Here is a 13,600-nt window from a genome sequence, read left to right as displayed (position 1 = left end):
ACAATCCACCAGTCATTGCGGCTCCCTCAAGGCTCTCTGGCCAAGAATTTAGAGAGAGAAACCAAAATGTTTTAGAGAGAGAGTAGAACAAAGCGGTAGAAATATAGTGATGGGATCACACCAAAATCTTGTTTAACAACGACCCTTCTTGTAATACACACATATACTTACACTGCTACCATATATATTAATATGAACATGTTCCCAAATCTCTTTCAGATTTCAACTTCAGGTACTGCTACTGCACTACACATGTATGTTCAAGAAACAAACCTTCAGTTTTTAACTCTTTTCTTCTTATGCTGCCCTTTTTTACATCTTTTCTTTTTATTCTGCCCCTTTTGCCCTTTACATTCTGTTTATGTCCTGCTATAATGTAAGGGCTACTCCCAAATGGCTGTTTTTTAATGTTCACCCTTTTTTGTGCTAGAAATGGTGAAATGGATAACCCCTTTTTTAATTTTCCTTTTGTTCGTTGATAATTAGTTTTTGGATTTTGTTCTTTTTAGGCGCTTGTTTAGTAAAGTTAGACAAAGTGGGTATCTGTTTAAAGATTGACGTTCCGATTCCATCAAAAGAAACTGAAATCATTGTTCAAATTTCTTGATTTCCAGTGTTGAAAAACAATAGAGTCTGAGATAAATTCTTGTTCAAAGATTTGTGATTTCTGAAAATTAGCGAATTTGTACTCTTTTAGGCATTTTTGCAGTTAAATTGTGCTTTATAAGTGTATTTCATATTTACTTTTATTCCTTATTTTTTGGGAAAAGTCTTCTGGTTTTTTCCTTAATGAGTTGTCAGAGAAAATGAATATGTTCGTATTAAATTCTGTTGTTTTTCCCTGGTTATTGAGGAACAGCCCATGTGCAGCTCACATAGTTAATTACTTGTATTTATTGATATATCATCAGTTTTTGGAACATTCTTGGTATACATGAAGTCGTAGGAGGCAGTTTTTATCTACCTGTCTGAAAGGACTTCGTTCTAGAACTTTTCTTTCAACTATTTGTAATGATATCACAATACAGAGGGAAGTGTTGTTGATACTACTTCGTAATCAGTGATCTTCCGTTGTATCTCTCTCCCCTGTTTTTCAGTAAATCCAGATTCCTTCAATATGACTTCGTGTATTTAGGAATTTTGTATGTTAATGGTGTTTGTAATTTGTGTCTTCATATGTTTCGATTAGCCCCACATTCCCCTCGCACTCATACAATCTCTCTCTCTCTCTCTCTCTCTCTCTCTCTCTCTCTCTCTCTCTCTCTCTCTCTCTCTCTCTCTCTCTCTCTCTCTCTCTCTCTCTCTCTCTCTCTCTCTCTCTCTCTCTCTCTCTCTCTCTCTCTCTCTCTCTCTCTCTCTCTCTCTCTCTCACGCACGCACACTCAGTAAATCAATTCCTTTTGCATTCCATCTCTGTTATCTTGGCCTTTTTTGGGTGATAATTGGTGTTAAAAAATTGATCTTTTGAAATGCTTTGATAAAAATTCTTTTGTTATTGACCTTGTTTTGGCTCATTGTGGCATTTCAAATTTGATATTTTAGGGTCAAGGAAATGATTTTTAGTTTCATCTAGTTTGGTTGGCACATAAGTATAACCTAGAATATGCTCCGTGGTTTTGAAGTGAATCCTTTCAAAAGATCATCAGTGCTTAGTTTGTTCTTTCTTCTCGGTTTATTCAATTCGTTTGAAGGTTGTTAAAATTTTTCCATACATATAATGGTAACTTCATATAATTCTTTGGTCCAACCTTTATCTGTAATGCGAATGAATTCAGCTTGTTAATCCACTTAGTAATACAGCACTGCTCGCGTTTTTCTCTGTCGATAGTTAGCTATGCTTTTTCCTGTTCTAGATATTATTACAAGAGATTTGAATTTATTTTTTGGCATTATCGAACGCATTTTTAATTACAGTATTTGTTTTGCTCTTAGAGGCATAGTAATTCGACGATATAACAGAAATAGCATCTATTGCGTGTGCTTCTACAATTGATTTATAAAAACCCAATGGGTTCTCGATTCCCATCTCATCAGCTCAGCAATGGACTTTATGTATCGGGCCGACCGGAGCAGCCAAAAGAAAGAACGCCGACAATGAGCTCAGTGGCCATGCCCTACACCGGTGGGGACATCAAGAAGTCGGGTGAGCTCGGAAAGATGTTTGATATTCCTGTTGATGGCTCAAAGTCTAGGAAGTCAGGACCTATATCCAGTGCTTCATCGAGGACGGGATCTTTCGCCGGAGCTGCTTCACATTCTGGACCTATTAACTCCAATGCTGCAGCCAGGCCCAGCTATTCTACCTCGGGTCCTGTACCTTCCATGGGGGTAACCGGTTCAACATCAATGAAGAAATCAAATTCTGGGCCACTTAATAAACATGGAGAACCTATTAAAAAGTCATCTGGACCTCAATCTGGGGGAGTGACACCTAATGCCCGCCAAAACTCAGGTCCTCAACCTCCAAATCTTCCTGCAACAGGTCTCATCACATCTGGACCCATTACATCTGGTCCACTGAACTCATTTGGGGCCCAAAAAAAGGTTTCTGGTCCTTTAGACTCAACGGGGTCAGTCAAAGTACATGGTTCCTCAGTTGCAAACAATCAGGCTGTGACGACTCTTGGTCAAGATGATGACTATTCCTTCAAAAGGAACATCCCGAAACCTATATTGTGGGCAATTATTTTACTTTTCTTAATGGGATTCATCGCTGGGGGATTTATTATTGGGGCTGTGCACAATCCTATTCTCCTCATTGTGGTTGTAATTCTGTTCTGCATTGTTGTTGCCGTATTTGTATGGAATTCTTGTTGGGGAAGAAAAGCTATCCTTGGATACATTTCCCGTTATCCAGATGCTGAATTGAGAACTGCCAAAAATGGGCAATACGTCAAGGTCTCCGGGGTATGTACTTTTTAGAATATGTGGTGCCATATATTTTATTGATTTTTGTCCAGTAAAATGGTTTTAATTCCTAACTATAATCCTCAAAACTTGAATACTGTAGTTGTCGGATGCTGATGTTGTGGTTGACTGATTTGTTACACGTGTCCATTAACGAGAACGTTCACCTGTTAAAGAAGAAGAGTTTTTGAACTTTTCAAAACTTCTATCTATAACTTGCTCTTGGAAGCAGTGTATTAAATCTATATGGTCATGTAATCTTGTGAAATACGGCACCTCAGCCAGTAAGGCATGGTCTTTTTTCCCTCAGATTTTTGTTATTGTTATTCTACTTCCTTTTAGTTGTTAGAAGGCATGTTAACCCCATGAGGTTTCATGAAGTTGCTGATTACCCTATGGCAAAAGGTTTGCATGTAGAGGGGTGCTTGTATCATTTTACGTCAAAATTTAGCCTGTTAGCTGGATAACTTGACTAACCGGATGGAATCTGTAAATTATAAGGGAGTTAATAGCCTATTTCCTCATAAGTTACCGGGGATTATTTGATATTTACCCTTTCTTTCTCACTGTGTATTTTTTTCTTAAAAAAAAAAATTTTGGGATGAGAGAACATTGTGATTTAGAAAGTCAGCCCGAGGAAAAGATCCGCTTCAGCTAAGTTACTTAAAAATGTATATTTGCGAGGTGTTTATTGTATATTATATAGGGATGGAACATTTCAGTAACTGGTGGCAAATTAATCTAGATGAATTTTGAACTTGCTGCATTACTGTATAGCTGGTGTGTGCTTTGCAAGTTTTGTTGCAGTAAATTTTGCATTTTATATTCTCATATACTCAAATTTTCTTATCTGATGATTGGTTGTATTGTGGAAGGTGGTGACTTGTGGAAATGTGCCCCTTGAATCATCGTTCCAAAGGGTTTCTAGATGTGTCTACACGTCTACCAGTTTATATGAATATCGAGGATGGGATTCTAAGGCTGCAAATCCTACACACCGTTGTTTTACCTGGGGACTTAGATCATCAGAAGTGAGTACAAAATTTTATTACTCGTGCATCCATTTTAAAATTGTTGTCGGCGAAACACTGATTTTTTAAAAAGTTGCTGAAAACAAAGTATTCTTTAAGAACCTGCATTTTGCTTCAGTTCAGAATTTTCCATATGCAAGAAAGATTCGCAATTATATTATCAGTAATCCTTCTAAAAAAATATTAAAAGGGGAGTAAAAAAGATAAGGGAATATGCAAAAGTGAATAACAAAATTGCTAATCTCTGTAATTTTCGTTACCCCTTTAATCTTTATCATATGTTCTACACTTGAGGTAAGAGCAAATCTTTCCGGGATTTGTGAATTATTTTAAAATGCTGTCATTTTATGGTGCTTGACAAGAGTGCTTCTTTTGTTTTTTTTTTTTTTTTCTCCCTAATACTCCATGCAGAGACATGCTGTCGACTTCTACATATCTGATTTTCAGTCAGGACTAAGAGCATTGGTTAAAACTGGCTATGGTGCTCGGGTGACTCCATATGTCGACGAATCCGTTGTCATTGAAGTCGATCCGCTAAATAAAGAGTTGTCACCAGAATTTGTCCGGTGGTTGGGAGAGCGGAATCTTTCTAGTGATGACCGTATGATGCAATTGAAGGAAGGGTAGGTTTTTATTTGCCCCTCCCCGCTTTTACATGTTAAAGCATGTATGGCTAAGCTTAAAAGTGACTTTTAAGTGCTTTCTTTGCCAAACACATTTGAGCTTTTCTATAAGTTGTCACCGGAAGTGTTTATAAACGGTTTAATTTAAAAATAGGTCTATGTGGGTGTGATTTTTTAAAATCACTTTTCCCCACTCTCATTTCAACCACATTCTCCATAAAAAATCATTTTTTATGTTTTCCCCATTACTTTTCCTTTCTTTTTTTTTTTTTTTTTTATTCACATGATCTCCAAACAAATCACTTTTCAATCAGTTATCTAAAAATATCTCCCACACAAGCATTAGATAGAAATAGGCACTGGATAAGTGAGTAGTATTTATGAGTGCTATAAAAAAAGTGGATAAAAATAGATTTGACCGATTGTGAAATATTTTTGAGTCCCTTCCATGGATTCGGAGTCAAGACCCATGTTGCCTGCACTTTGAGACTTGGATGGTTGAATTCTCGCTGGTCAAACTCTTCAAGAAGCCAATTCAAGCATGCCCTGTAAGCTGCAAAAAGCCACTCCAGGTAAAAATTGTGGCACCGCTGATAGATAAATAGCACGTCAATTTGGAAAGAAGAAGCGGCTCTAATCTCCTCTAACTAATGGATATGCATAAGAATGAATGAGACAGGCCATCTACAACACAAGCTGTCTACTGGCCTTTGGCCGGGGAAGTCACTCACAATGGAGAAGGGAACCCCGTCCCAGTTCAAGGAAAAAGCTGATAATTTATATGGCAACACGATTCATTCACCTGGAAGCGTCAGATTATCCCTTGCACCTGCAAGAAGGGATTTTCTTGGTCTCCAAGAAAGTTCGAAGCTGTCTCTGTCTTTTCTGTTGCGGCATGCTGCTATTTGGCAATATGCAGGACTTCTTGTGGCTCACTCTTTGTTGTCGTAAAGGGAAGGAGCATTTTTGTCTAAAACAATGTTTCCGCTGGCACACATTTATTATCTCGATTGGTAGTCTTAATCTTGATTCACTCCTCATTAAGGAGTCAGGAATAGCTTCTTATAAATTAAATAGGTGCCAACAAGTGCTGGCCCATAGGTTGATTATAAACCTGAACTTTCTGCAAATCTGCCTGCATAATTAGATTGGAGATTTGTTCTGACTTTCTGAATTTGATTTTTGGTATGATAGGTATATCAAAGAAGGAAGCACAGTTAGCGTAATGGGAGTTGTTCAGAGAAACGAAAACGTGCTTATGATAGTTCCTCCTGCAGAGCCATTCACAACGGGATGCCAGTGGACTAAATGTATATTTCCCACTAGTCTCGATGGAATTGTTCTGAGGTGCGAAGATTCATCTAAGATGGATGTTATACCAGTGTAATAGCTTGTCGTGTTCGACTTGTCTCCATGTTTGTGCATTGTAAAAGTTTGTTCTTTTCATTATTGAAAACTAATTATCGTGGAGATTCTAATGTAGTTTTTAATCAAAGTTGTTTATTTGTTAGATTATGAAAGAATTTGTAATGTTAATGGTTTGTATTGTAGAAATGAGCAAGTATACAAGTTTGTGTTCTGCTTCAGCCTTGTCTGGGAAAGACAAAAAAGGCAGATTCTGCAAAAGCTGTGCCTTTATCCTTCTGGTTCTTACTCATGTGTTGGCTAACTTGAAAAGTTATAAATGAGCAAGTTTTAGAATAAATCACTTTCATTTATCAAAGTTGAAAATGAGTCGGTTAATTATTTTGATAGTAAGTTAAAAGTTACTTTTAGAAATATGTAAATTTAAGGGATTAATTTATTTATATATATGGCGTAAAGCAAATCGCACTAAACATACCTTCGCGAAGTAGATGAACATCCAAATTTCATTGTAAACTCTCAAATTTTGTATATTTCTAAAAACGAAATGGTTGCTATATCGGGTTTCAACATATGAAGTGGATTAAAGGAAATTTTCTTTTTCTTATCCACCACTTGTTCTATCAGATCGATTCATAAACACGATATACTTAACCCTTAAGCACGACAAAATGCGATTTCCCTTGAACCAGACATACACTTTTCAAGATATAAAAATGCGACTTTTCGTGCCCCATACATGAATAAGAAAATATAAAAAAATCCCGCGGAATTTAGGCCGGTGGGTTGCGTGTATTTATATCTGTATTTCTACTCAATTATGCACTGTAAATCGCTATAATTGATCTCTATCACACACACAGACACACACGGTAATGTGGTGTAATTGCAGCTGAATTTTGAGAGGTAATAAATGGAGTGAGAGATGGCGAGGGCGAAGCACAAAACTACCAAATTTGTGTTTATATTGGTTGCCATTTTGGGAGCCTTTTTTATTGTAGATCTTCTCTGGGCTTCCTCTTCCTCCGCATCCCAATCAGTAGCATCCAATTGGGCTTTTCAAAATTCTCACGCTTTTATCGTTCCGAACGTTGTTTCTCCCAACAATAACACTATTTCCTCCCTAATTAAGGTGAGTTAATTAATTACTTCGTGCTTAGTGGAATGTGATCTCAATTCTTGAAATTCTAGCATTTGGATAACTGTAATTTTGGAAGAGTCGATTATGTGTTTTAATTGTTTAATTTCTGTCTGTGGATTTATATTTGTTTGACTTTATTAGTTGCATACAAATTTGATTTTAATGTGAGGATCCATAGGTAGCATATTGAAGTCGTAAGAATGTTGTTCCCAGTTTAAAATTTTAATGTGTAAACACGAAATTAGAGTTTCTTGTGGATACTGTGAGTTCTTAAAGACATTAGATATTGGATCTTAATTTATTATTATTTTATTTTATTTTTAGATTGTTATTTCCTTGTATCTATCTATTAATCTTATTACTATCAAGTTTAGGGGGTGTGAGCACGTCTATATACATGAGTAAATACTTCATCTGAGTTGTTCCTCTGTTCCTGATGTGAACTTGAATTTATGGTGCCAATTCTCTTTCTAACAGGAGAAATCTAAGCAAGATAAAAAAGGAGTGGTTCCTGAGAGGGTCTTATCGGCAACTTTTGCTGATTTGCCTGGCCCAGAGTTAAAATGGGAAAAAATGTCAACAGCACCAGTGCCTCGTCTTGATGGTGCAGCGATTCAAATCAAGAATCTTCTTTATGTATTTGCTGGATATGGAACCATTGATTATGTGAGGATTCTAACATGCACACTGATCTTATGAATGGTTGATTGATGAAACATGCTGCTGCTTATGTTAGATTTTCCATTTTCCTGAACTATAACTTTGACAAGAATTAAATATCCTTATAGCAAAATCTCTCCTCTAACAAGTATTGGAACTGCCTGTTGCAAATTTGAAGCGTATGAAGAATTAGAAATGGAAAATGGATAAACTGTTTTTGGAAACAGGCAGGAACTGATTTCTCATATTTACAATTGTACCTCTTGTTTCACAACTTGAGTTAAGGTATTTGAGATTTGATATACCCATGGAAATTAAGCTAAACTCTTGACAGAGACTACCTGTTTTTCATGATATAGTGACTCTGCTTGTCATTTCAGTGATGCATGAGTCCTGGGATATTTATGTAATGTAATAATTTCTTCACTCTGCCAAAGTTTTGTGCTTGATATAAGTTTTGTGCTTGATATAATCCTGTAACTGTCGAGGGTTCAAGGCAATAAGGACTTACACATATGTTTCTTAAATCCATTTTAATATTACTTCCAATTTTGAATAAAATCAATCTCAATTTATAGGCGTGATGATGTTTTATTTTTTTTTTCTTAAAGGTTCATTCTCATGTTGATATTTACAATTTCACGGATAACACATGGGGAGAAAGGTTTGATATGCCAAAAGAAATGGCGCATTCACATTTAGGTATGGTGACAGATGGGAGATATATTTACGTAGTTACAGGACAATATGGTCCTCAATGTAGAGGACCTACTGCAAGCACATTCGTATTGGACACATCGACAAAGCAATGGCAGGACTTTCCTTCTCTGCCCGTTCCAAGGTAGGAATTCCATATGTGCTTCTACACGCTGGTTTCTCTTAATTATACAGTTATAAAACACTTCTTCTTTTTCCCATGTTTTTCTAATGATAATTCATTATGACTGTGATCGGGCAATTTCTAGGAAGAACTGGCATTTATTATTCTCCTCTGAAAGTGATAGTTATTTGATTACTTAATACCAATATATTTGAATAAATAATGCTATCCTCAATCATTAGGTTCTAGCATTCTTTCTTACTGATTGCTATGAAGTGAATATTTGTTCTGTTGAACCACTTGATGTAAAAGATTAAGCTTTAGATTGGGCCAACTGTATATAATTTAGATATTGTCATCAAAACATTCTTGTCTTTCCCTATCTAAGACTGGTTCCTGATGGACACACTTTAATAGTTCTTGTTAGGGTGATTTTCATAAAATTGAGTGTAGTACTAAATTTCCAATATTCATGTATTTTAAGATCATCTATAATAAATGCAGGCATGATTCGCAAGCTATCACTTGATTGATTCATCCGAACCTTTAGCTAGAAAATTTTGTGCCGTGCCAAATTTGTGCAGAAGTTTTTCTGTTTCTCTCATTAACTAAGGAATATTAACTTGGGAGGAGGGGCAACTTGAAATTTTGATAGCTTTTCAGAACATCTTCTGAGTTCTTACAAATGCCCTGATGCATGTTATCCACTCTCTGTTTGATATAATTTGAGTTGGAAGGACTGAATATTGTTTCCCACATGATAAATCCCTGGTACATGAGAATTCTGGATAGCCTTTACAAGATAGAGGAGCATTTTATCAACTGGAGCAATTAAACTTCATTTCCCATTTCAATCCCATGCTACTGTTGCTAATTCTGATAAAATCTTATAATATAGTGCTCAATCCTCTGCCATATAAATATTTTATCTTGTATTTGGTTCTTAAAATGCTCAGATGATTTTGATATCCCAAGACTCAGTTGAGGAACAATATCATTATCAGCTGATAAATATTCCTTGTTGAAACTCTCTGAGAATTTTACTGTGGCCCAATTCATGTTCACTGTATATTTTGATATTAAATAGAATTTCAGTTAGATAGCAGTTCCATTTTAGTGAAATTTATGAACATTGTTATTTCAGATATGCGCCTGCAACCCAGCTTTGGCGAGGCAGACTCCATGTGATGGGTGGCAGCACAGAGAACCGCCATACACCTGGATTAGAGCACTGGAGTATTGCTGTGAAAGATGGCCAAGCTTTAGAAAAAGATTGGAGAACAGAGATCCCCATACCCCGTGGAGGACCGCACAGGTTTTCCTTCCATTCTTTCTTTAAAGTGATTAAATTGCAAAAGGAAAGGGTGTCGTTAAGGGGGATTTTAATGGAGTTTAGAAGTCCTTGTAAATTCAGGTTTGCAAAATTGAGATTTTAATGGATTCTATTAAAAACCATTAACTCTAGGTGTCCCCAGTTGAAGTTTTAATGGATTTCATTAAAATCCACTAAAATTTAGATGTCCCCCAATAACTCATGGTTCTGAAGTGAGAAGAAAGGAAAAAGTTTTGTATTCGAGATTTGTTCATTGTATACTCTGCTGAGACTCATTAATGGAACTAGTAACAGGCTATGTGTATTCTAGGTATCATTAGAGTTTCTAAGCTTAGTCCTAGATCAGTGAGTTCTATTTCTGATACTTTCATCTTATCAACCTATAGGGTATGATCGAGTATGTGAATGAGAAAAATCCATCAGAACGCATGGATTAGTTTTGAACTACTAAACTTGAATATATCCATGAGGAGGGTTTTGTCTGAAACTTCTAGAATGTTGATGTCCCAGAGGACAAAAAAAATTCTTCAATGAGAAGAATTCATTTATCTGTGCTTTTTTCCAGGAAACACTTGGGCTTAGCTTGAAATAAATATAGCTCAGCTTGTTTTTCTTGGCTTGCACAATATCTAATGTTTCCTGCTCTTAATTTTTTTTATGTAGGGCTTGTGTTGTGGCTAATGATCGTTTGTATGTTATTGGCGGTCAAGAGGGCGATTTCATGGCTAAACCAGGATCTCCCATTTTTAAGTGCTCCCGTAGAAATGAGGTTATAACTTATATGCTTTTTAACAGAAATGTAGATAGTTGATTGAACAGGTTAAAGATTTATGAATACTGATGCTATGATAGATTTCCTATTTATCTTCTTACTTCCCGAGAGACAGATAAGGTCTGCTATGTACTGTCATTATGTTTGTTATATACTCTTTGATAGCATTTTGTTTCATCTAAACTTGATAAGCTTTATAAGATAGTGTTGCCAACAGAGGATGGGAGGGATTTACATTCCCCACCCCCACCCCCCAAAAAACAAAGAAGTGGTAAAATTAAATAAATATGCCGCAGTAAATTAATTCCTCCCCCCCACCTTTCTTTTTCATTGTTTGTTGAAACGTTTTGAGATTCCTCATGATTTCATCTTATGTCTGCAGGTTGTATATGATGATGTTTACATGCTAGATGATGATATGAAATGGAAAGTGCTGCCTCATATGCCAAAGCCTGATTCTCACATTGAGTTTGCCTGGGCTATTGTTAACAATTCTATTGTTATTGTTGGAGGCACCACAGAGAAGCATCCTTTAACAAAAAAGATGACACTTGTTGGAGAAATTTTCCAGTTCCAATTAGATACCGAGGTAATTGTCTTCTTATCTTCAAAAAAATCCGAAACAACTAATATTTTATGGTACTTGTTATGATTGGGATTGATGTCCTTCGCTTGTTTTACATCCGTTTACTTAGTTTTCAATCTCCAAATAAAAATTGTTCTCCTTAATATGTTTCTTGGTTACCTCTCTGATTTTCTTGTATTATTTTCACTGGAGGAACCTCTAGTTTGTGCAGATACACTTGGGCATCATAACCATTTGATGCACTAATAGGTCTTATTGTTCCAGAAACAGAAAGTTCCCTGTTAGATAGAATATTTTGTTCCTTTCTCGCCTAGATAACAGTCTCAGGGGTTCTAGGGGTTCTATTATCCTCCTCGAGGTTATGGAACTAAGATTAAACTTGTGAATTACAGCATTGTACCAGTATCTTGTCTCTTGATTTTGTGGAAGAGGTGTCCTAGTGCAACTTGGGTTCACTGTCCAGGATAGCATAGTAGAACTCAACCCCGTTAGCATCCAATTAGTGAACAGCAACTGACTTTTTATCTTTGTCTCACTCATTGATGTCAACTCCCTATATTCCACCATAGTTGTTAGCTTAATGAAATATATGCCAGAAAAAAATTCTAAAGATTGGGATTGATGTCCTTCGCTTGTTTTACATCCGTTTACTTAGTTTTCAATCTCCAAATAAAAATTGTTCTCCTTAATATGTTTCTTGGTTACCTCTCTGATTTTCTTGTATTATTTTCACTGGAGGAACCTCTAGTTTGTGCAGATACACTTGGGCATCATAACCATTTGATGCACTAATAGGTCTTATTGTTCCAGAAACAGAAAGTTCCCTGTTAGATAGAATATTTTGTTCCTTTCTCGCCTAGATAACAGTCTCAGGGGCTCTATTATCCTCCTGGAGGCTATGGAACTAAGATTAAAATTGTGAATTACAGCATTGTACCAGTATCTTGTCTCTTGATTTTGTGGAAGAGGTGTCCTTGTGCAACTTGGGTTCACTGTCCAGGATAGCATAGTAGAACTCAACCCCGTTAGCATCCAATTAGTGAACAGCAACTGACTTTTTATCTTTGTCTCACTCATTGATGTCAACTCCCTATATTCCACCATAGTTGTTAGCTTAATGAAATATATGCCAGAAAAAAATTCTAAAGAATCACTTATCTATTGTGAATAGTAATTTCCCTGTGGAACGTAACAATGCTATTACTGCATGGCAAGCCTTGCCCTTGTTCAGGTAAGCTTATTAGTAACTTTTTAGGAGGAATAGTTTTGGATCCCACGAAATTTGTGGATAATAAATGGGTTGTAGTTATGAATGTTTGGTTGGAAATGTTTTATCAAATAATAAAAGGGAACGTATAAGTAACTTTTTAGCTTAGCGGAATAGAAGCCTTGAATTTTTGTTGGCTACCATTGTTTACGCGGTTTGCTTTTGCCAGTAAGTCGTTCAGTTTACTTAAGTTATGGCTTATTACACATGCCATTTACACACCTTTCAGATTTCGTGTAGGAACTCCTAAAAATCGTATGGTAAGTCGGATAATTTTTCAAAATTGGCTCCACGGTATGATTAAAGTGTTGGTTGTGTTACCCTGACCAATGTGCATCATTTATTTCATGTCTCTTGTCTAATTTTTCTCTTCTTAAACCGGCAGAAATGGTCAGTGATTGGAAAACTGCCATATCGGGTGAAAACCACTCTCGTTGGATTTTGGAACGGAATGTTGTATTTTACATCAGGGCAACGAGATAAAGGACCCAATGACCCGGCACCAAGAAAGGTCGTCGGAGATATGTGGAGAACAAAACTGAATTTATGAGCAATTTTTTCATTTTTTATTTTTTTATTTTCTTGTGTACTAATACAGATGATAGATAGGATTGTTGTGTAATTTCATTTTTTATATTATTTAATATTGCAATATTGGAAGTCATGATGATTTCTTTTTGTATTGGAATGATTCAGATCGGTCTGCAAGAAGGCAATAGAGAGAGATTTATGTAACTGTTTTCTTGTACAAACAAGAGGACAAATTAAAGATCTTATTTATTTACGGGTTAATTCTTTAAATAGTCATTGAACTTTGTCAAAAAGTTTCCAAGAGATCACCGAACTTTAAAACTTTCCTAAATAGTCACTGAACTTTACAAAAAGTTCCTAAGAAGTCAATAAACTTCAAAACTTTCCTAAATAATCATTGAACTTTTCAAAAAGTTCCTAAGAGGTCACTCAATTTTGCAAATTGAGACTCCATACATCACTGATTTAGTGATTTTCTAAGAACTTTTTGTAAAGTTCAATAATTATTTAGAGAAGTTTTGAAGTTCAATGACTTTCTGGAAACTTTTTGCAAATTTCAGTGTC

General features: G+C 35.9%; 2 protein-coding genes across 3 annotated transcripts; both read left to right on the top strand.

Moving 5' to 3' along the window:
- On the top strand, window positions 1–6,147 carry LOC111367133 (uncharacterized membrane protein At1g16860-like). 2 transcript variants are annotated; one of them, XM_022987858.1, is made up of 5 exons: window positions 1–254; window positions 1,933–2,907; window positions 3,783–3,938; window positions 4,350–4,561; window positions 5,756–6,147. In XM_022987858.1, exons 2-5 carry the CDS (start codon window positions 2,008–2,010, stop codon window positions 5,946–5,948), a joined length of 1,461 nt encoding a protein of 486 aa, XP_022843626.1. In that variant the 5' UTR covers window positions 1–254; window positions 1,933–2,007; the 3' UTR covers window positions 5,949–6,147. The 2 variants fall into 2 exon arrangements, with proteins under 2 accessions (XP_022843626.1, XP_022843625.1); XM_022987857.1 differs by having other exon boundaries at window positions 2–232.
- A 536-nt stretch (window positions 6,148–6,683) lies between these two features.
- Window positions 6,684–13,349, top strand: LOC111367132 (kelch repeat-containing protein At3g27220-like). The gene is made up of 7 exons (XM_022987856.1): window positions 6,684–7,058; window positions 7,545–7,733; window positions 8,339–8,568; window positions 9,692–9,862; window positions 10,544–10,649; window positions 11,035–11,241; window positions 12,891–13,349. Exons 1-7 carry the CDS (start codon window positions 6,852–6,854, stop codon window positions 13,053–13,055), a joined length of 1,275 nt encoding a protein of 424 aa, XP_022843624.1. The 5' UTR covers window positions 6,684–6,851; the 3' UTR covers window positions 13,056–13,349.
- The last annotated feature ends 251 nt before the right edge of the window (window positions 13,350–13,600 follow it).

The sequence above is a fragment of the Olea europaea genome, chromosome 18 (assembly GCF_002742605.1).
Source record: "Olea europaea var. sylvestris chromosome 18, O_europaea_v1, whole genome shotgun sequence".
NCBI lineage: Eukaryota > Viridiplantae > Streptophyta > Magnoliopsida > Lamiales > Oleaceae > Olea > Olea europaea.
The sequence above is the reverse complement of the archived record's forward strand: the minus strand, read 5'-3'. Positions and strand labels throughout refer to the sequence as shown.